This window comes from Poecilia mexicana, unplaced genomic scaffold, assembly GCF_051168715.1.
Source record: "Poecilia mexicana isolate PSO_F unplaced genomic scaffold, ASM5116871v1 scaffold_23, whole genome shotgun sequence".
NCBI lineage: Eukaryota > Metazoa > Chordata > Actinopteri > Cyprinodontiformes > Poeciliidae > Poecilia > Poecilia mexicana.
The window spans coordinates 18,914,614-18,939,208 of record NW_028263392.1 but is presented as its reverse complement, the minus strand read 5'-3'; the positions used below and the strand labels follow the sequence as shown (position 1 = coordinate 18,939,208).

Sequence of the window (24,595 nt, the reverse complement as noted above, 5' to 3'; positions counted from 1 at the left end):
TGTCATTGTGTTAAACAGCAGGGTTTACAGCAGTTACTGTTATTTGTCATGTAAACACAACGATCTCCAGTTTGTATTTCCGTTGTGTGCGAAATTGTGTTCCCCTGTGAAAATCTGTCCCCCTTGTATAGGGAGTGTACACTGCATCAGAGAAGCATTTTCACGGTACTATTGATGAATTACTTGGTAAAATGACTTGCATAATTTTGTCAAGACCGTAACTTTCAGTTTAATCATCAGTTGCTGTTAAAAAGATAGCAATAACAAAACTCTAGAATAAATAAATAAACTTGGTGTTGTGTGGGTTCTTCTTACACAGTTCTGTGTTGTTATTTTTAATCTCCAGGAGAGTCGGTCTTTTTCCAACTTTTGTCATATTCTCTTTAGCCTGACAAATAAAAGTCAGTCACCGAACACTGTTTTCCAACACATTGTGTTTAATAATTTTCATTTTATGATATAAACATAAAACAATGGAAATAGCTGATAGCAGGACCCGAAAACTTAGACTTCCTGAAAAGATGAGAGTGTAGGCTTAATGGAAAATCCTTTTCTCCTGTAAAATATGACAGATTACTGGATGAAAGATATTTCTAGTTACTAATTTTTTTCATCGATGCAACTCCTGAAGCCTGAAACTCACCATGTAATCATTGCTACTCCATTGGACAGGGACCAACCATCTTGAGACACATACCTCTGGAAAAAATTAAGAGACTACTTAAATTAATCAGTTTCTCTGATTTTACTTTTTGTAGGTATATCTTTGAGTAAAATGAACATTGTTCTTTCATTCTATGAACTATTGGCATGTCTCCGAAATTTCAAGTAAAAATTTTGAATTTCAGAAATGAGAAAACCTGAGATCCCGACTTATTTTCTCAGGATCCCAAGAAACTTTCTCAAGATCCCGAGAAAATAAGTCGGGATCTCAAGAAAGTAAGTCAGGATTTCTTTTTCTTTTTTTTTTCTCTCCATGTCTTCTCTCCATGTCCCCTTAGAGCAGGGGTGCCCGTGGGTCCTGGAGGGCCGGCATCCTTCATGTTTTAGTTCTCTCCCCGGTGGTAGTAACAACCATTTCAGCATGTCAGTGTTCTTCTTAGGCCTCTAATGAGCCACAGTGATTCTTGAGAAGTGGGACAAAATGGGTATAAATTTTCCCCAAAATTTTTTAAATTATTCCTCAAGCTTATGTATTCAAATATGACAAATAATGTTTTGGAAATGTAAAGATGCTAAGGTGCAGAGTCCCAGTTGCAAACTTTTTTGAAAATTACATTTTTAATGGACCTGACCCAGAACTTTGTCATCACCATCTGACAAAAATAAATATAAAATATTTTTTTAATGACCCTATTAGTTATATTTTTACTCAGTTTTACAGACAAATGCTTCTCAAGAAACAAAAGAAATATTATTTAAAACAAAAACACCATAAAGTCCATCTGACAGAGTTGACGCAGAACTGAAGGTGGTGACAAACTAGTGAGTAAAATGTAATATTTGATACATGTGAAGTAATGCCATTGATGTAAAAATACATTAAAATGAATTAACTGCTCATTTAAGTGAGATTTGTCAACACTACCACTGAAAGAGTCACAAAAACCCTGACGGAGTTGACGAAATGCCAAACTACCTCAATTTATATGATGTTATTCTGAAGGAGGCCATATTGTAGCTCGTCAGGTCCATGAAATCTTTACATTATACCAAAATTAAGCTTTTATTTCACAAAATTTCATCAAAGTTTTGAAAATTGTCAGTTATGATGTTGACACATCATGGCTGTGACAAACAACTTAGGAATAAAACAGAAGAAAAAACTAAAGAATAACATAAGCTAACTAGAGCTAACTAGCCCTCCTAGCAAAGGAAGAGGGGAAGAGGTCATGGGGTCCTCAGAAGTTCTGGTGCCCCCAATAATGCCAGATTTTTTTTTTTTACATTCTTTTTATGTCTGACGGTGTTGACAAAAAATTGGGACAAATTTCAATGGAGTTGGAAAATATATAAAAATTATTTTTTAATTCAATTTATTGATACTTTTACGATTATTTATTTTAATACTTTTACTTAATTATCATAATATATTATTTTAGTATAATTGTTTTAAGCTATTACAATCTGTTGAGTTCTGCTCCAAGACAAGGGATTTTACAGACACCATCCACCTACTACAATGTTTAAAATAAAAAATATTCAGCAAACACCAGGAAAACATACATTGTTGTGCTCACATGGAACAGGTTAGTTTTGTCAGATATTTGAAAAAAATTATATTTTGGGTATATTTCATTCAAATTTTGTGCTTTATCCATAGGACCTGTTTTGTTTTGTCACTATTCTCAAGAATCACTGGCCATCATTCAATCCAGGTGTGTTAAACCAGGGAGAGAACTAAAATACACAGGATGCCGGTCCTCGAGGTCCGACTACAGAGGACCCCAAAACTGTACTCCAATCAGAGTCGTATGCCTTAAACACGTTTAAGCAAGTGTAAAAAGTATTTGGTAAACCACTGAGTACCTGATCATAACACCTGATTTAATATTCAAAATGTGTCCTAAAAGTATAAAAGTTATGCGAACATTCTGATATTTTACAGAGTATTACCAAAATCCATCCATCCATTTTCTTTACACCCTTGTCCCTTAGTGGGGTCAGGAGGGGTGCTAGTGCCTATCTCCAGCTAACGTTCCAGGCAAGAGGCAGGGTTCTGTATTCTGGCCTGTGGGAGGAAACTGGAGTACCCAGAGAAAATCCACGCATGCACAGGGAGAACATGCAAACGCCATGCCAAAAGACCAGGAATTGAACCCAGAACCTTCTTGCTGCAAGGCAACAGCTCTACCAACTGCACCACTGTATTTACCAAAATATTTATATAAATAAGGAGTTAGGTTTGGAGGCTGGTTCTAGACCAGATTTACCACAGGGGCCAGGATAGTTGGTGTTTTTCCATGGCGACACTTGAAAAAGAATGAAACAAAACAAAACAAAACAAAACAAAAAAAACAGAACAATATTTCATCATTTGATATAATAAGTGAGCCAAAGACCCACTTGCGTCTCTAGAGGTTCAGTTTGCAGATCCCTGGCAGATGGAAAGTGTGATAGTATCGCCATACAGCAGCTAAAAGTTCAGCACTATAATTTTTAAATCATTGCTAAAGTAAAATTGTGAAGGTTAAAAAATCTACCACTGAGTATTAACATTAGACTTTATTTAGTATAACTTCTTTGGTACCCTGTTGGCCCCCATCTAATCGCCCATGGCTGCAGATCAGTATCTGGTGCATTAATGACCACTGAACAATGAATTCATAATATATATCAACATTTCAAAATAAAACCTACAGAAAGCCCTAACAAACCTTTTAAAGTAGCAAGTATTTATGTATTTATTGTTAATCTAACGTATGATTTGTTCTTTAAATGAACATTTGTATTATTTTGGCTGATATTGTTATACATTAAATAAGCAAATAATCAATCAAACCAATATAAAAGCACAATAAAAAACTTAATCATAGCAAAATGTTACCATATCAGGATCTGCTGTGTTCCTCTCCTGATCTATTCTGTCGTATCATACTGCGCCACTTTTTTTTTTAATTGCCTTTGTTCATCCTCACTAACGTTATTCAGCCTGGGATTTCCGTTTTCCTTCTCACGTCAGTATCTTTACGAGAGGTTTTGGTTCTAAGGACTGTGGAGAATCGGGCTGAGGACGTTTTAAAAAGAGGCGGATTGACAGCACTTCACCGCGGCTGCATAGTGTCCGTCTCTAGGCAACCGTGACAACAGCGTCGGTCCGTAGCATAGACGTAAGGATAGACGCCTCATGGACCGCTCTCGCCTATTGTCGCTGACGAGATTTAGGGCGGCCATCTTGGAGCGGTACTCCACTCCACTCAGCGTTATGTGTTTAGCAGCACAATGACGTATCAGCGCATTTAATCGATCATAACACACTTTTTTGTTACTGTAAACCATATTGAAACATCTATCAAAGCAACATTTATAAACAATTGTATTTTTTAAGTATATTTTTAATACATAGTTCATTATATTTAAAATATGCTTAGTGGCTATAACAATAGAATAGGAATGGAATATTCTGATATCGATGTATGAAGAGCATATTACAAAGCACACAGCCGTTCATAATTTATTTAATAAACACTAATACACATATATATATATATATATATATATATATATATATATATATATATATATATATATATATATATATATATATATATATATATATATATATATATATAAAATTCCCTTCTCACCCTCCGTGGGTGGTCTCTTTCATCCTCTGAGCTCGGGTCCTCTACCAGAGGTCTGGGAGCTTGAGGGTTCCTCCAGTATCTTGGCTGTGCCTAGAACTGCACATTTCTGGACTGAGATGTCTGATGTTGTTCCTGGGATCTGTTTTAGCCACTGCTCCAGTTTGGGGGTGACTGCCCCGAGGGCCCCGATGACCACAGGCGCCACTGTGGTCTTCACCTTCCAGGCCTTCTCCAGTTCCTCTCTGAGGCCCTGGTATTTCTCCAGTTTCTCGTGCTCCTTTTTCCTGATGTTGTGGTCACTTGGTATTGCTACATCCACCACAACGGCTTTCCTCTGTTCTTTATCCACCACCACAATGTCTGGTTGGTTCGCCATTACCATCTTGTCTGTCTATATATATATATATATATATATATGTTTTTCAGCCGACGAGTCCAAAATCCGATGTGAGATTCATCCGTGCTGCAGTGAATCCGTCTCTCTTTATAGATTTCTCCCTCTTCTTCCTCACATCGTGTCTTTAGGAAACTATCAAAACAAAAACGGAAGATTTAGGATGTATCTTACTTTTGACAGAGTGAAAGAATATAAATAATAGTCTTTACCACTTATGTAAACTTTGCCGATGAATGTTATAACACATAATACAAGTTTTATAATATGTGTTATATTGTTTCATTTCTAATATAGGCCCTTGTGTCAGATAATTTAAGTCAATGTTATTGTTGTGTTATAACATTGACTTAAATGTCAATGTTAATGTCCGTGACTGGCGCACCGCCGCCCGCCAGCCACCGCAGGCGCTCTCGCGCAGTTCCCGCACCCGTCCGCCAAGACGTACTCAGATCAGCAGTGCTCCCCGACGACGCACAAAATATCTGTTGCAGATTGGCCAATGTAGCGAGGAGATATCGCTGATGGATTAACCTAGGTGGCGCAGTGGAGTCAAATTGCAATTCAATGCTATTGGGCTCCATAGAGGTTCACAAGTGTCAATCATAAAAAGTTACGAGGAAATCCGATGATGAATGCATGATTTAGAGACGACTGTATGCATTTCCCCGTCGATCTCTTTGTCATTGGTGGAGTAATACTGACCCCCTAGTGACGAGGTACTGGTGTAGTTATTCATCATCTTTAGTTCTCTGAGTTTTCAGTTCTTTCTCTGAAAACTCCGTTTCCCCGTCCATGTCTTTGTCATTGGTGGAGCAATACAGACCCCTGCTGGTGAATTACTGAAATACTTAATATTATTTTTAACCAAAACTAGTGAATCTTTGTACTCTAACTCACAAAACACAATTAGTAAAAAAAAAAAAAAAAAACATATAACAATGTATATTTATATAATTATGTTAGCATGTCCTGGATGGATACAATGTTCTGTATTGCATGGGCTGCTTTTATATTTAAGGTTTTGGGAGAATGTATGTGTATCTGAACAGCTGGATTGATGCTTTATCTGGTGACTTATGTTGACATTAGCTGCACTGTGTTTTCATTAGCGGTCCCTGGTAAAGCACGCAACATCTCCTGCAGATCGGGCGATGTAGTGAGGAGATATAGCTGATGGAATAACCTAGGGGGCTCAGTGGAGTCAAATCACAATTCTAAGCTGTTGGGCTCTTTAGCGGTGAATAAAGGTCATACATATCCAGTTTGGTGCCAATCGGATGTTTCATGTGTGATTTAGAGACAATCATATGCATATGGCGAGAGACTACAACTCATCATTTTGCCATGCTCACACTTCAGCTAGTATTGACAGAGTTCATCATCATGTCATTTTATGTCAGTTGGCACAGGATTAAACCCATATGAATCATAGAGTAAAAGTAAGATGTATTTTTGAAAAAACAGGTGACTTCCTGTCGGAAGTGGGGCTAAGGTGATGTAATCAATTGACCACCTAAATGTGATGAGGACTGGTCTGTAGTGAGACATAGGAAGTCAAAGTTTGGCTCTTAGCCACGCCCACATGCTTTGATGTACAAAAAATCCTGTGATAACTTATGACCTTCAGTTTCTCAAGAGTGTGCTGAGTGAGTTTGAAGTCTATGTCAAAAGTTGCAGGAGGAGTTCAATCAGATGCGACGTCTATGAAAAACAGGAAATGACGGCTTTGATCCAAAATGGCCGACTTCCTGTTGAGTTTGCACCATGGCTCCAAGAGACTTTTTTTGTATGTCCTGACAAGATACACGTGTACCAAGTTTCATATTTGTAGGTTAAAGCATGGCTTGGGGCTGATCATTTAAAATATTCTCGGGGGCGCTATAGAGAAATTCGACCACGCCCACCAAATATTCTTATGGATTCCTGTCAGGGAGGCCAATAAGGATCCATTATAGTGAGTTTGGTGCAGCTTGGCTTGTAACTGTGGAATTTAGAGCTAAGCGTATGGCAATGGCGTTACAGGTCACGTCGCCACTCCGCCATGGCCACGCCCTCCGTTGAAAACTCTTGCCACTTTAAAGCAAGTGAGACCAACTTGTTTTCTGTCATCCAACACAGAATCATCTTGATTAGGTCAAGAGAGCCAGAGATGGAGCTTTCCGAGGAAAAAAAAAAAAGGCACTTCTTGTTCTGAGGGGGCGCGGCTTATATGACGTCATTCGATGACAATATAGGATCGTAAGGGATCCAACCAGGATCACCCATGTCAAGTTTGGTGCAACTTGGCTCAAAATTGTGGAATCTAGAACCAAATGTATGTCAACGGTGGTATGGGTCACTTCGCTAAGCTGCCATGCCCACCTACTCCATCGAAACCAAACGAGGTTTGAGTCCACAACACACCAACATATCTTCTGTCTGTGGACACAGTTTCATGTTGATTAGGTCAAAGGGGTCAGATAGCGACCATTCACAGTAAAATATGACACTTCCTGTTCTCAGGGGGTGTGGCCTAAGGGATGTCATCATTTTACCATTGGGTATTGAAAAGGACCCGATGATGATCAATCACTGAACGTTTGGTGTCTGTGCGTTTTTGTGTAGGAGTTATAACAGATTTGTGTTTTATTGTGAATACTTGAACCTTTAGGAAGCACAGCGATGCAAACCTGTGATAACTTTTAATTGGCCATGCCTTCTGAACGATCTGACCAAGTTTGAAGCCGATCGATCAAAATCCCTAGGAGGACTTCGATCAAACGCGAAGGCTGCAAACGGTCAAAATGGGGTCAAAATCGGAACTTCAATCCAAAATGGCCGACTTTCTGTATACTTGCACTATGACATTAATTGTGGAGCTCTACAAGTGTACCAACTTTCATGTCTCTACGATGAAGTAAGGTAATAGGAAAGTGTCTTTTGAAAGTTGCCAGGTGGCGCCGTTGAGCCGCTTCTTTAGCGATTTTTGCGACGACCTTAAAATATGTGAATTTTACACGGGCTCTATGCGTACGCCAAGTTTGGTGAGTTTTTGAATATGATAAAGCCTCCAAAATGCGCGTAAAGACGGTGGAATAATAATAATAATAATAATAATAATAATAATAATAATAATAATAATAATAATAATAATAATACAGTGATTCTTGAGAGTAGGGACAAAACAGGTCCTATGGATAAAGCATGAAATTTGAATAAAATATACACAAAATATATATATTTTTCAAATATCTAACTAAACTAACCTGGGTCATGTGAGCACAACAATGTATATTTTTCTTTTTTTTTGCTGAATATTTTTTTATTTTAAACATTGTAGTCGGTGGATGATGCCTGTAAAATCCCTTGTCCAGGAGCAGAATTCAATACATTCTTATAGTTTAAAACAATTAAAGAAATACTAAAATTATATATTATGACAATTAAGTATAAGTAGTCATATAAATAATTATAAAAGTATCGATAAATTGAATAAAAATAATTTTTAGATATTTTCCAACTCCGTTGAAATTTGTCCTTAGTTTTTGTCAACACCGTCAGAAATGAAAAGAATGTAAAAAAAATCAGGCATTATTGGGGGGCACCAGAACTTCTGAGGACCCCATGACGTTGTCTTTTCTCTTCCTTTGCTAGGAGGGCTAGTTAGCTCCGGTTAGCTTAAGTTATTCTTTAGTTTTTTCTTCTGTTTTATTCCTAAGTTGTTTGTCACAACCATGATGTGTCAACTCCATAACTGACAATTTACAAAACTTTGATGAAATTTTGCGAAATAAAAGCTTAATTTTGGTATAATGTAAATATTTCATGGACCTGACGAGCTACAATATGGCCTCCTTCAGAATAACATCATATAAATTGAGGTAGTTTGGCATTTCATCAACTCCGTCAGATGTCAACTCCGTCAGAATTTTTCTGACTCTTTCAGTGAAATTGTTGTCAAATCTCACTTAATTGTGCAACTAATTCATTTTAATGTATTTACATGAATTGCATTACTTCACATGTACCAAGTTTTTCATTTTACTCACTAGTTTGTCACCACCTTCAGTTCTGTGTCAACTCCGTCATGCACTGTCAACTCCATCAGATGGACTTTTTCTTGTTTTTTGTTTTAAATAATATTTATTTTATTTCTTGAGAAGCATTTGTCTGTAAATTGAGTAAAAATATCACTAATGGGGTATTTTAAAAATCATTTTAGATTTATTTTTGTCAGATGGTGATGACAAAGTATTGGGTCAGGTCGATTAAAAATGTAATTTTTTTTAAAAAAAATCGCAACTGGGAGCCTGTACCTTAGCATCTTCATATTTTCTAAACATTTGTCATATTTGCATACATAAGGTTGAGAAATAATTAAAAAAAAAATATGGGAAAATTAAAACCCATTTTGTCCCTATTCTCAAGAATCACTGAATAATAATAATAATAATAATAAATAAGCAGCACGATTTCAATAGGCCTTCGCAGCGCTTAGCTGCTCGGGCCTAATTATAAATACACACAATGTGTTGGCGAACAGTGTTTGGTGACTGACTTTTATTTGTCAGGCTAAAGTGAACATGACAAAAGTTGAAAAAAGACTGACTCTGACTCTGTTGAAGATTAAAAATAGTACTAAACTTAAACTCTACCTCTCTGGCTGCAGTGGGAGCTCCAGACACAAGGGGAACAGATTTTCCCAGGGAAACAGAATTTCGCACAAGATGGCCATGAAGTGGCGCACTGCTCCAAAAATCTATTTGCAAGCTGACCAGAAGAAGTGTACGTCACACACGGAAGTGTCAACATGGAGGACGGTAAAGAAGTTTCCACGAATTCACTTCTGAAAGATGGTGAGCTTGTCTTTTTTAACGAAACACACAAACTAACAATAAAAACAACAACAAAAAACGATACATGACGATAAAAAATGGATAGGGTTGCTTTGCTACATGGCTAACTTTTTCAGCTCCTGTACATGTTAAATTATTCTTCTCTTTCTGAGTAAGTGCAGCTTGTACCGTTTGGAATGGTTTTAGTGCCCTAATCGACACTCTTGTTCTTTTAATGCAGTGATCCACAGAAGCTACTCAGTTTTTTGACAGACTACCCGGGTTCTGTCTCTGGTCTGCTGGATGGTGGTGGGAAAATGTAATGACCTACTGCTCTGTTTGCAGAGTGCTATTCGGATTTCCTGGACGAAGATTTTGACGTGAAGACGTACACAGCACAGGCTATCCATCATGCCGTCATCGCCGAGCAGTTGGCCAAGCTGGCACAGGGCATCAGCCAGCTTGACAAGGAGCTGCACAGCCAGGTACTAACATCCGCTTCATTCATATCACTCAGAAACCGGCTTTGACATTGCATCTGTTAAAACCATTCGAAAACAAATGCACAAGTAGGGTCTATTAGCAACATTCACAATGTTTGTAAGTCATTACAAACTGTTTCATCTCATAGAGCATCAAATGAAGTTTTAAATAACACAAAGCTCATTCATGCAGGTTCCAAAATAACATGGCTTCACCTAAAAGCAGCAAGTGGTGTTTTGGGTATCTGTACATTATGCACGTCTTTAAAACTTCTCAAAAGTGCTACCTATGGATAAAAAGCAATTTTTGAGGGGGTGGGTCACTAATCAAGCAACTGGGAAGAAATGGCATAGAATGTCATGCTTAACCTTTTTAAGCATGACGGATGTCATGGCTTTCTCTACGTACATAACATTCATATTCTTACATCTCACTTGATTTTTATGTTTGATAGTCTTGATGCCTAGAAGTATAACTCATTTACTAATTATCTGTCGACCATTTAGAAAAGATATGCATTTTCACTCACTTATTGACCTCATCTTAAATAATTAAATACTGTTGACTGACTTCTTCTGTAGGAACACAATACAGTCTGTTGCTGTGTGGCAAATTCAGTTTTGACTTCAGTTTCATATCTCAATGGTAGTTTTGAGTTACATCTGTGAAAATGGTTTTATAATCCCTGTTAAAAATCTGGCATAAAGCTTCTCTTGGAGGAGGATCAGTCAGTTCTTTTGCTTAGAGTGAAATCAGATATGAGAAATAACTAATTATGCTATCAATCAACCGATTGATCATTAATTATCAGTATATCAACAAACGATATAATCTTTGTGTATGAGTTTAGTAAAAAACACATAAAGGTATTTTGATGTGAAAATGTGGATTTTTCTAGTCATTCTTTAATTTTGTGCTGGTTCAGAATTCCACTTCTACCCATGAAGCTTGTGTACTTTTCCTTTATTGCTATTTATTTGTTTAAGTTTACACAAGTCAGTTTGTGTGTGTTGTAGCACCGAGAAGCAGAGGTCAGAATCAGTTCAAATAAAACTCGGCAGCTCAAAGAAATTCAGAAATCTGAATCAGGACTGATCATCTCTTCTTCTGTAATTGACTGCTTCAATGTGATTTAGTTTATGAAGTTATGTTTTTCAAACTCAGAATTTGACAAGCATTTCGATAAGTTCTTATACTAAAATGACTAAGCATTATTCATGCTTAGAAATTACATGATTTTAAGGTGGTCTGATTAGCATTGATTGCTTCATCCTAAAATCAAACTCCATCACAACAAACTAAATACCCCTTGGGTATTAGCTACCCCTTAGTTTTGCATTCCATCACTCTATGGAAATGAACACTAAATTTCAATCAAGATTTGTGGATTGTGTGTGAAATTTTCCTTTCCTTCCAGGTTGTGGCAAGGCATGAAGACTTGTTGGCTCAGGCTACAGGGATCGAGTCTCTTGAAGGTATTTACCCACTTTTTTTTACTCTGCACTTTGCTTTTGGTTCCTGTAATTGTGAAATGGGTTCCCTCTCCCCAGTCTAAGTGGGAAGGGTGGGTCTCCATGCTTAGGCTACTGCTCCCACGAACCGATCCTAGATAAGCGGAAGATGATATCTAAATAACTAAGGAAGTATAGAGGTTAGTTGTTGTTGCTGATTAGAGGTGTGCTAATATATTCATAAATTTGAATATATTAGATATTTAGCATTCAAATACAAAACTACTTTACTGATCCCAAAAGGAAATCAAATGTTGACATGGCAATTCAAGATTGTTTGTGTGTGTAAAAAAGAGAATGTAGAAAATATTTAAAAATATTGCAGCACTTTAGTTATATTACATCCCTACAAAATAGATTTGAAAAACATCTTTATAAAACGGTGAGCCTTGATTGTTACCACCAGATGGAGGTAGTGCATTCTAATAAGTAAGCTCTTTAAATCTAATATTCTGAAAGACAAATCTTTTGTTATTTTCAGGGGTTCTTCAGATGATGCAGACAAGGATTAGTGCACTGCAAGCCGCTGTTGAGAGGTAAATAATCAACTGAATGATCAGTGTGTTTTAGATGGAATTTGGCTGTTGATCAATTAGAGCTGAGTTGAATCTCAAGGTTGAATGATCCCAGGAACTTGAAAGAACATACCAGCTGAACCAGAAACCATCAGGACCTGGATAAAGTCAGCTATTGACACTGTTTCAGATGCTGGAACACTATTGATGAAAACAATACATGTTTATATGCTACAGTTTGTGATCATTGAAGATCACAATGTCTCTTTGTGTTAATTTTTTTTTCACATGCAGTGAGCCGATGGAGTCTGTAGCTGACAGGTTCTTTAGAAATGAAGAAGCCATTTCCGCTTAGTGTAGAAAATATTCTACGGCCATACTACCTAGAGTAGTCTTTAACTTCAGGGTTTTAATTGCCACAAAGCTTCTCCACTTCATACCTGGATGCCCAGTCCCAATCTAAACATTACTTCAAAGAGTAAAAGTTTCTCAGTTGAGTTAGAATCTCGGGTTCCAAGTATACTTTGTTGTCTTCAAGTGTTTGTTTTTTAATATTTATTTTCTTTTATAGCCTTCTTGCTGCATAATAATGAAAACACTAGATAGGTTCTCTGTATACTGGAGAAGTTCCTGAGGTGGAAAACACCTGGATGATTGTCAGTTATAACAATTTTTTCTTTCCAGAATGAGGACAAAGATTGTTGATCCCTATAACAAGATTGTGGGCAGAATCACTCAGCTAGCCAGACTGCAGGTAAGTTTAAACATAATCTATGTGATTGTGAATTATGTTTTACAATGCTGCTAAAAAGGTGTTTTTCTGTTCCAAAGCATAGTAAGATTCATTAGGTTCTTACTATGCCTTGGATCAAATAAACATATCAGAGGGTGTGAGTACGTCAACAAAATTAACTTGAATTCCCTTTGCACTCTGTCATAATCAAAAGATAAAACACATTGATCAAATATAATTGATTGATCTAACCTTCATCTCTTTTGTGTCCTGGAAATAGGTATTCCTCAGTTCAAGTAGCTTTCTTGGCATTTGCCACACATGCTTTTATTGGCCATCCTGGGGTCATACTATAAAACAATCAGGCTGAGATGTGGACTTGGATGGATTTGGTGCATCACTATATTTTGTGCAAGACTTGAATAATAAGGTTTACATGCAATCCTGAAGTTATAATCTACTAAATGACTGCAGGGTGGCATAAAATTAATTGCTACATAACAAAAGACTTTTGATTCAGATACAGCAGTCATTCTGTCGTCCCAGGCTGGGAATGGGCACTGATATTAAGCCAGGGGAAGACAGTTAAGATGAGGATGAAGACATAAAGAACAAATAGTGCTGGGGTTGGACAGAGAGTGAGTAGCGCAGATTGATTGGCCCCAGTTTCTTTAATTTTGGTTGTCAGTGATTGATCTTGCTTGTGAAACCGATCTTATCCACCCATCTTTTCTACTTCCACAAGGAGGGTTGGGAATTGATAATTTATTGATACCAATTTCATTATCAATCTCACTTATTGATTTGATTTCTTCTAATTTTCATTGAGTTGGGACATAAACTCTTTAATACAAACAAAATTAAAGCTAGCTTAAAAAAATCCCTTTGTCAAATGAACATTTTAACATAAAATGCACATCAACAATTTTTGTGCAGACAAAACTGCATGTTTGCCTTTTCAAGGAGGATCTTTCAAGACTTAAGGTGTGTCCAACTGGAAAACACACCTTAAGTCTCTCAGATGTTATTTCATTTGAGAGGAAACGGCAATCCTTTCAGATGTTATTAATTTTCACTTGTGAAATTTTACTCCTACTTGCCTTTATGACAGACGTAACTTCAAAAGATGCTTTTAGCCTAACAAACGAGCTTCATCGGAAACCAGATTCTAATTATTTGACTATGACTGTAATTGTTGATGGAGATTATTTATACACTTTGCTGCTAACATTACTACAATAACCAGGACGCAGCGGAGTTTAGTTACTCAGGACATTCACTGTAGGAGATGCTGTGCTCGCAGGTTTCCCCACCCCTCACTCGAGAGCCACTGCTGTCACTAAGCAGTAAGCAACATATCAAACTTTACATCCGTACAAATTAGTTGCTTTGTGGTCAACTGTTTGAGAATGATGGAGGTATTTTATTGTTTATTGTTTGATACATGCTGCAACTGGCCCGAGCATCACCTTTTTTTGTGAAATATAACCATATTTTGGAAAAATTTTTGCCACAACGCCATCTTGGATGTTTTCTAAGCACAATACTGAGCGTGTACAATACGACATCACACAAATACGTCACACGTATTTACACTTTTTAAATATCAGTGAACATCCAGAAAACTACAATTGATGCATACTTTCTTTTAATAACAGAAATAACAGTTACTCCTGCTGGTTCTTGCAGGAGACCAAGCTGCTACCATCAAAACAAAATTTGGGATGTTTAGCCCTTCCTTTGGCTTAAGAAACAGGGTAATTTGGACTCCACTACTTTTTTACTTGGTGTGCTATCCGGCAGTGTCCCACAGAGAGTGCACTTTTACAAGGTTTTTTCTTTTTTGCATGCGATTTTGGAAACTGATGAGACGAGAGTAGATGCTGATGGTTGTGGACAGGAAGGATCTTCTGCAACAGTCTGTATTACAATGAACGTGTAGAAGCCTCTGTCTGAATACCCTCTCTTTCATGACAGTCTCACAAAGAGGATGCTCAGGGTTGTTTATGATTTTCTTGATTTTATGAATAATCCTTTTTTGCACAATAATCTGCTTGTATGACTGTGTAGGAATATAAATGTATGGACAGTAGGGCTGAAACGATTCCTCGAATGATTCGAGTACCTCGATTACTAAAATTCCTCGAGGAAAATTTACCTGCCTCGAAGCTTCGTTAATTTATGTTTTATTAGTTAGGAATGTTTTATTCCGGCCGGGACTTCATTTGCGTTGCGCGGAGCTCTCACTTCCGCCTCTGAGTTGTTGACAAAAGCTAAGTCTCAGCGGCATAAAGTCCAATCTTCAAGATTGGCCCGTGGGGATTTTATTGATTGATGATAATGACTGACTGACTTTTTATCGTTTTTGGGGAACCAATAAGCATCCTTAAAATGACTGGGGGAATGCCTGGAGTACGGCAGCATTTCTCCTCCGGGGCTGCTGGTTGAAAGCGAACGGCGGGAAGAGCGCTGAGGTGAGCGGATAGCCTGAACAGGGCGGGCGGCTGAGTAGCTGATGCTTACCGTGTAAATGTAGCTTTACCGACGAACCGCACAATAAATTTCATATCCCGGTCTGAAGAAACGGGTGGCGGAGCGCATCGTACATGGCTGGTAGATGAGTTTCTGAGTGTGACCAGTGAAGGTGTCGTAAATATCCCGTATTGCTTCCCCCCGTGTTCGTCCCCCGGTCTAACGGTTCGTCAGTCCGCTGGTCTATTTCCTCCCCTCCACCCCATCTTACGTTCGTTCATTCGCCCTCTCCTCCCACTCCAGGCGGCATTTCCCGTATTTTCAAACCCAAAGCGTGACAGGTTAGGTGGCAAGGTGAGTTTAATTAATCTATTAAACTCACTGAAGATGAATACATAAACTAAAAGCTGCATTGTAGACATTTTTTATAAGCATATTTGTGAGCCTGCCTCTTTGTTATTAAATTCAATATAATTTCAGATTTTTCTATAACTTTTCTTCTGGTTAACTTAGAAAGTGAGCTATTATTGTTACAGGTTAGTTTTCTAAACTACAAAAAAGCAACTGTTAGGGATGCTCAAATATGGAAAATTGGACTGATATTGATATCCGATAGTAACACCGGTATTATGCCAGATTTACCAATATTTCATTTTATAATTTTTTTATCCGATTACTCAATTAATCGTAAGAATAATCGATAGATTACTCGATTACTAAAATATTCGTTTACAACAGCCCTAATGGACAGTGAAAGACGTATGGGGAAGAAGGGCAAATGTTGTGAAATTTTTTTTTGCTTTGCTTTATATGTGGGCAAGATGAGGGTTTTGCCAAGCATCAAGCTGTTTGGTGCTGCTTGGTCATAACACTGAGGTACTGTTTACTTGTTTGTGCAGTCAAGAAGGAACCATGATTAAATATTGATAAAACAGTGGCTGTAAAAAGGTCAGTGTGATTCTGAGGGCACTCTCTGGGGCCCTGGTGTTATGTATGAGTAATCATTTTCAGCGTCTCAGACTCGAGCCTTAAGTTTGAATAGAATGAGGATTTCTATGTATTAGTGAGGAATCCTTTCAGGATTTTGATTTTCAGCTTTCCCTTTGATAACAATAAATCTTTGTCTTCCACTTTCTCTTCTTTGTCCTTACTATATGTCGGTCCATACATCCATCCATCCATCCATCCATCCATTTATCAATTGTCTATGTCCTTGCTGGGTTGTGAGGTTTCTGATACTTATTTCTAGTTATCACTGGGTAAGGGCAACAGAGAGACACGGGATCTACTTAGAACTACTTAACTCAACTGTCATAATTTTGGACTGTGAAAGGAAACTGAAACACCTGGACGGGAACCGAAACTTAAACTTATTTTATTGTCGTTTCGCCAACCAGATGAACAGACCATGGAGAGGATGGGTGGAATTGGAGACGATCTGGTTTGCTCTGGCTAAAAAATGTCTGTGTGCAATCTTCTGGATAGGGGGGGGGAGTGGAGTCCCAATGATCCTCTCGGCTGTCTTCACCAGTCTTCGCAGAGACTTTCGGTCTGAGGCCTTGCAGCTACCAGACCAGTTGGAGATTCTTCTGGTCAGCAGACTCTCAATGGTTCCTCTGTAAAAGGTGGAGAGGATGGGAGTCTCTCTGTCATTGCCCACATGAGCGTTGAAGCCCCCCAGCAGAACAAGCGAGTCCCCAGTAGGGGCACACTCCAGTACCCCCTCTTTGGACTCCAAAAAGGGTGGGTAATCTGAACTGTTTGGCGCATAAGCACCAACAACAGTCAGAACCTGTTCCCCCACTCATAGGTGAAAGGAGGCTACCCTCTCGTTCAGTGGGGTAAACTCCAAAGTACAGGCACCAAAATGGGAGGCAACAATGCCCACTCCTGCCCGGTGCCTCTCACCATGACCAGCTCTAGAGTGGAAGTATGTCCAACCCTTCCCCACCAGAGAGGTGACATTCCACATCCCAAGAGCCAACTTCTGCAACTGAGGATCGGATCACCATGGTCCCCGACCTCGACCACCACCCATCCCACATTGCATCCGACACCGTTGGCCCCTTCCATAGGTGGTGAACCTCTTCGGGCTGAGCCTACCCCATGGGTAAAAGCCCGGCCACCAGGCACTCGCCAGCACGCCCCACCTCCAGACCTGGCTCCAGGGTGGGGTCCCAGTGACCCGAGTCTGGGTAAAGGAACACAGTTTACAAAAAGGTCTTCTTCATCATAAGGGGTCTTTGGGCTGTGAAGACCCCTTATGTTTGGTTCCTCCTCTAGGACCGGTCTGCCTCAGGTGACCCTACCAGGGGCACGAAGCCTCTGACAGTATAGCTCCTAGGATCCCTGGGATACTCAAACCCCTCCACCACGATAAGGTGGCAAACTCTGAATCTGTTGGTTGTTCCACATACACGGTTAAAAACTAAAGGGGACCGGGTCTTTTGTATTTTAGGTAGCTTTACCTTTTTAACTAATTTTAGCTTTTATGTGGGGTTTTTCACATTTTATGGGGTATTTTAAAGCCAGCATTAGTATGTCAGCTGGCTTTAGCTTTTTAGCTAATTTTACCTTATAACAGTGGGGTGTTTCTTGATTGATTTTTACCCAGAAAGCACATGGGCAAAAACCATGAGTAAAACGGTGACTGGGACTGACTAGTATATATTCCATTGAGGGAATGTAACTATAACATATTAATTTCTCATATGTTAACATAAAGGCTCGTTTTGAAGTATAAGTTGCTACTTACAGGCATCGCTTCGAAGAGTTCAACCTGGAGCAATGCGCCATGCAAAACAAAACACCCACAGTTTACAGGACACACTTCCTGCTAAAGAATCCCCTGGTGGTTGAAGAAAAATCCACATATAAACCAGAAAATACAATAAATGAAAAAAAAAAAATCTGAATGCTCTCTGGTATTGTTCAGGGGGCCGGACCAAATGTGGAGGCGGGCCGGATCCGGCCCGCGGGCCGTAGTTTGGGGACCCCTGCCTTATAAGATGCCGTGACATTTCAGTTTAACTTTGTAAGCAGTGTTCTGCACCGGTTCCTAATAGTCTTTTGCTGGGATTTTTGCATTAAGTGAACATTTTCACTCCTCTTCTTTTTCTCTGCATGTTTTGCAGACTTTTATTTTCTTCTGTTGCTTTTGTCTATTTCTTGCATTTCTGTAAGACTTCTGCAGTTGACTTGAAATGCTTCTGTAATTTTCACAAGAAAAAATCAGCTTACAGCATTCACACTACATTTTCACAGGAAATGCAGATTTTTCTAGTTTTGATTTATTCTTTTTTGTAGACTTCTGTTTATAATTATTCTGGTTCACAATCATGTTTCGACAATCATTCCCTTTGCTTCTGGATTCTGTGCAGTTGAAAGGATTTTTGTTCTTACTGTTTTATTTATGGACAATTTATGGACAGTTGTTGCAATATGATACCTGAACTATGACCCTTAATCCAAGAGCAGGGGGCTTCATGGCAGCAGAGCAGGACCAAATAGTAGTGAGAGATGGAGAAAGTTCAAACCAATTGGTATAGTTTTGACTTAATTACTGCTCTTAGTAACGGCCTTTTTCTTAGTTCTTTATATTTCAGTTAACGATTAATTGATTACTAAATTAGTTGACGATTATTTTAATAATCAGTTTATGATTTATCACGATTAATCTGATTATTAGTTTCAGCCATAGAAATGTTGTAGCAAAAATAAATTTTTCTTTGGCATATAAAGTATTTTTAAATTGAACTGAAGACATGCAGATGAAACAGCAGGGGCTGAATACAAATGCACACCACACTGAAGTTATTTGTAAAGAAAAATGTTTGAAACTAGAGGTGTGCCGATCGATCGGTCACCGATCATAATCGGGCCGATTTTCGTGAAAAAGTGCATGATCGGTGATCGGCGATCATTGGCTCTTGTTGCCGATACCGATCATCTCATTTCGCTGCCTGCCTGTGCAGCTGGTCTCCTCTTTTCTTCACTCTGCGTAATATCTGACAGACGGAGCTTCGCTTCTGCTCCACCTGGTAGTGACTCTCACACCGAACCTCTGCTTAAAGCTGCAGCATCTAATCTAAAAAAATACATTTTACATACGTATTAAAACTTTCGTTGTCCTAACATGAGACAGATAATCTCTAAAAAAAAAAATCGATCTCCTCCCTGATCTGCATAATTACTCCGCTCAGTCAGAAACATCCAATCAGAGCTAGCAGTAATCAGCTAGCCGCCATGCTAACAAGAAGTTTTCATTCAGTAACTCTGGATTGTTTATTGTAATGGAACCTGTTTTTGCCTTTGAATGTTAAGTTTTCTACTTGAATTTTTTTGGCAATGTTGAGAGGTTTTATTTTGGCTCTTTGCATTATTTAGCCTCTTCAGAGCCTTCATATGTTATCAGTCTGTTAAAGATAGTATCAATAGCAGTACAATTTGCACAATGCCTGTTTGGTTTAGTTTTCTTCTTGGAAAAAGTTATTAAAAACAAGTTTTTGTCTAAATTAAGGTGAATTCATGGTTCCTTTTTCCACATAATGTAACCGGTAGTGTTTATGATAAAAAAAAAAATAAAAAAAATAATAATAATAATTATGTGATCGGTATCGGTGTATCGGCCCTCATGGGTGATCGGTATCGGCAGGAAAAAACCTGATCGGCACATCCCTATTTGAAACCATGTATCACTTTTAAAATTTACCAGTATATATATATTTCCTTCTTATTGATAAATGTTAAACTGACCAAAATGTGCAAACATGTTTGCAGTATTTATATAAATGTCCTGTAATTTACATAGGTAATTATATCTGTTGACTCCAGCTCACAGCATGTCTTTCTCTGCTCCAGGTGGCCTGTGACCTGCTGCGGAGGATCATACGCATCTTGTACCTGAGCAAGAGGCTTCAGGGCCAGCTGCAGGGTGGCAGCAGGGAGATCACTAAGGCTGCTCAGAGCATCAATGAACTGGGTAAGGCCTTTTCTTTAAATGTTTTTACACTTCATTTCTGTCAGGCAGTAGTGTGTGATTTTCAAATCTATAGAAAATCCTTTAGGCTTAATGTGCAGTATGTGAATTTGTAACAAAAATATTTTTTTACATAATGTTCACACATTCATTGTTGTGGATTTTGGCCAATAAGCTGGGCAAAGCATAGCAGCTGGTGTCAGCCTTTTGAAGAGCTTGCAGCCTTCTCTCAGGTCAGCTGTTGGAGAACCTTGTGATGATAGAGGTCTGGTTTGTGTCCTGTAATAAAATCCTATCTAGAGTAGGTGTCATGCTTTATCATGCACTCCCTTCACCAGCCACCATTTGGTTTTCAACGAGCTGGCTGCCCGCCCAAGATGTTACACCTTGTAGCAGCTTTTGGTAGGTTGCTGCAGGACCCTGTTTTACAGCACGAGTTCTTTCACAGCCTAAGCGTGTCCGCCATCTTAACGTTTCCCCCAGTGTATTATAAACCTGGCGGCCCGCCATGCTTTACTATCCCCGCTGCCAGGCTAAGCGCTGCTTGTTTAAGTGTCTAGGGGAAAAAAAAAAAAATCTTTTTTTCTTTTAAAGCCGGGCTGCAAGCGTCTCTTTTGCTCTTAGCATTTCACTAGCAGAGCAGATTTATTCCTAAAGGATAGGTTTATAATAGATAGGTTTATAGTTTATGCATTTAAAGCCGACAGCGCGGACCAATCACACCTCTGGCGCCTCTGCGCTTTGCCTCTGCGCTTTGCCTCGCGCGCTGCCGCTGCTTTACCTCAGCGGGATCGCGCGCGCCTCCTTTCACTCAAACTGGACACAGGCTGAGGTGTATGGATATTTACATCAACTTACTGTGAGGAATTATGATCCTCTGGAGAATCTAGGTTTAAAACTTGCTGCGTTAGCTCTGGTTGCGCAGCTCAATGTGATGGTTTAAATAGCATTTCACTGGAGATCTTTTCCCATAACATAAAATTACACAGTAATACTTTTACATTTCCTGTCAACTTAACATCTTTTAATACAAAAAGATGGTGGACCGCCTCGACCCCCCGACCACTGGGCTTAGCAAGTTTTCTGGGGGAAATCCTGTTATGCATTCTTTTACTTGTGCTTGTGGTATGCTTCATCTGAAGTTTTTGTTGCAAACATTTGTGCAGTTTTATCTTCATTTGTTCATGGATATCATTAGAATATTTGATAAAGTCTGTTTAGGCACACTTTAAAATATCTGTTTATATTCAATCAGCCTTTTATAATCATTAGAAAACTGTGTGCATGAACGTATGTGTGAGGTTGTGCTCCAGAACACAGAAGCACTTTGATTCTCCCTAAAATTGAAAAAGTGAGGAAAATAAGTATTTGAACACCCTGCGACTTTGCAAGTTCTCCCACTTAGAAATCATGGAGGGGTCTGAAATTTTTATCTTAGGTGCGTGTACACTGTGAGACATAATCTAAAAAAAAAAAAATCCAGAAATTGTGGTGTATGATTTTTTAAATAATTTATTTGTGTGTTACTGGTCCAAATAAGTATTTAAATACTTGTGAAAATCAATGTTAATATTTGGTACTGCAGCCTTTGTTTGCGATTACAAAGATCAATCATTTCCTGTAGTTCACCAGGTTTACACACTCTGCAGCAGGAATTTTAGCCCATTACTCTACATAGATCTTCTCTAGATCAGCCATGTTTGTGGGAAGTCACTGAGAAACATGGAGTTTGAGCTCCTCCAAAGATTTTCTATTGGGTTTAGGTCTGGAGACTGGCTAGGCTGCTCCAGAACCTTTCTATGCTTCTTAGTGAGCCACTCCTTGGTTATCCTGGCTGTGTGCTTCAGATCATTGTCATTCTGGAAGACCCAGCCATGACCCATCTTCAATGCTCTAACTGAGGTGAGGAATCAGCCCAGAACTACACGGGAGGAGCTGGTCAATGACCTGAAGAGAGCTGGCATCACTGTTTCCAAGGTTACTGTGGGTAATAAACTAAGACGTCATGGTTTAAAAATCATGCATGGCACAGAAGGTTCCCCTGCTTAAATCAGCACACATCCAGGCCCATCTTAAGTTTGACCATGACCATTTGGATGATCTAGAGCAGTGGTCCCCAACCCCCGGTCCACGTGGACCAATTGGTACCGGGCCGTGGCAAAAATAATTAAATATATCCACTTTATATATTATCGGAGTCTGAAGGAGCTTTTATTTTGAAAAACCTTTAACCGGATTCTCTCGGTTTTCTTGTGCGCCAACACGGAGTAATAAACAGTCAAAATGAGTAAGAAACAGTTATCTTTAGAAAGTTTTTTTACGACGGGGAAAAGGGCCAGTGAAGAAACAGAAGATCCCACTTGCAAGAAAAAAAAAGCATTTAAGAGACTATACCAGGAGTCCTACTTGAGATATGGATTTGTCCCGGTAGGTGATTCTCATATGCCAAGCCCGCTCTGTGTCATATGTGGTGACCGTCTTGTTAATGAGGCAATGAAGCCATCAAAACTACTTCGCCACTTAGAGTCAAAACATCCCGAATTAAAAGAGAAGCCTCTGGAGTATTTTGAAAGAAAAAAACAGGAACATGATGGACAGAAAAAATTACAGAGGGCCACCACATCACTAAATGCAAATGCACTGAAAGCATCGTACTTGGTGGCTAACCGTATTGCTAAGGCTAAAAAACCATTTACTATTGGTGAAGAATTGATTTTGCCCTCTGCTAAAGACATTTGCCGTGAAGTTCTTGGAGAGGATGCTGTTAAAAAGATTGAGCAGGTGCCTCTGTCGGCTAGCACTGTGACACGGCGCATTGAAGAAATAGCCGAAGACATTGAGACACAATTGTTGGAGAGGATTAATACATCACCGCATTACGCCCTCCAGGTAGACGAATCTACAGATGTTGACAATAAGGCAATAGTACTGGTGTATGTGCGATATATTTATCAAGAGGATGTGCATGAGGATATGTTATGTGCATTATCGTTGCCAGTCAACACCACCGCCACAGAACTCTGCCGGTGTTTTGGATTAAAGTCATGGCAGAATACCCTTACATCGCCACCACAGCACTGAAAACCCTGTTGCCATTTCCGACATCATATCTATGTGAAGCGGGTTTTCTGCAGTGACAACAACCAAAACAAAACAACGAAATAGACTGAACATAAGCAACACACTTCGGGTGTCGTTGTCCCCCATTGTTTCCAGATGGGACCGTCTCCAAGGAGACGGTCCCATCTGGAATGGACACATTAATGAATGGACACATTAATGAAGCTCAAGGCTCTCATTAATGTGTCGTTGTCAGGAGTTAAAATTTTCATTAAAATAAAATGTTCTTTATATTTGTTTTTGCAGCGTATCTGTATCTTATTTCGAAGGGATGTTTAAACGTTACGTCACCGCACTTTCTGATTGGCTACCTGTCACATTCCACGGGTTGCGTTCTAGCTTCCAGTCAGGGAAAACCCCACACGCGGTTACAGAGGATTATCAGTTAGTTAAAAAAAAAATCCCCCCCTCCCCACCGGTCCGCAGCGAAATTTCCAAGTCTTGACCGGTCCGCGGTAATAAAAAGGTTGGGGACCACTGATCTAGAGTAGCGGTTCTCAACGTGGGCGGTACCGCCCCCCAGGGGGCGTTCAGAGTACGGCAGGGGGCGCTGGCGGACATTTTTACAAAAGGGGGGCGCTGGGATGCCTTTGGGGGGCGTTTGGTCGAAGGTAAACTTTACACCTTATATGCACAACAATGCCAGTTTAGACTTTGAGCAACTTGGTAAAACTGTATTGTGTAACATTAAATCATGCTTGGCTGCAACTGTATCGATGGCAGCTCTACTTTTATTCAGTGTTTGTAGTTTCTGTTAGCTTCTTGGCGCAGCTCCGTTCTCCTGCTACTGGTAGCTAAAATCACCTCACTTTGTATCCCTCTGAAAAATGAACCCATTTAAATAAAGAAATCCCTCCACCGTGATACCTCGATAGAGAGCGTTCATTTCATAGCGATAACACCGGAGCTGTAAGTGGTCCGGTATGAAACTGGGGTGATAGAACAACACAGCACTTTTAAATTTCAATAATCAGAATACCGAAATTGTTTCCGTTGTTTTAAAATGTTTATGTCAGTCTGCCTTTTCCCCATCGATACGCTTCCCGACCGCCCTGCACCTTAGGGGGTTAAAAACAAAAACATTGCGCAAAACTCTGAAACAGGAGAAGCGGGACATAAAACGGAGCGACGAACTAGATGTGAATTATGGCATAAAAACAGAGAATCCGACGCTGAACAGTGAAAAATCAACACATGATGTGAAACATGACGATTAGGCGGCGCAGCAGGTGATGAGTGAAGATTAATGATGGTGAGCGTCAATA

At 39.2% G+C, this 24,595-nt stretch overlaps 1 protein-coding gene across 2 annotated transcripts in view; it reads left to right on the top strand.

Moving 5' to 3' along the window:
- The first annotated feature begins 9,431 nt into the window (after window positions 1-9,431).
- The window catches only part of cog5 (component of oligomeric golgi complex 5), a 77,574-nt gene continuing 62,410 nt past the window's right edge, over window positions 9,432-24,595 (top strand). Inside the window, exons 1-6 of one of the 2 annotated variants that reach the window (XM_088003411.1) lie at window positions 9,432-9,539; window positions 9,864-10,003; window positions 11,419-11,476; window positions 11,994-12,048; window positions 12,712-12,781; window positions 20,093-20,213. In XM_088003411.1, the coding sequence (XP_087859537.1) occupies window positions 9,494-9,539; window positions 9,864-10,003; window positions 11,419-11,476; window positions 11,994-12,048; window positions 12,712-12,781; window positions 20,093-20,213 (490 nt within the window). In that variant the 5' untranslated portion in view covers window positions 9,432-9,493. The remainder of the gene's footprint in view (window positions 9,540-9,863; window positions 10,004-11,418; window positions 11,477-11,993; window positions 12,049-12,711; window positions 12,782-20,092; window positions 20,214-24,595) is intronic. The other variant, XM_088003410.1, reaches the window with a different exon arrangement.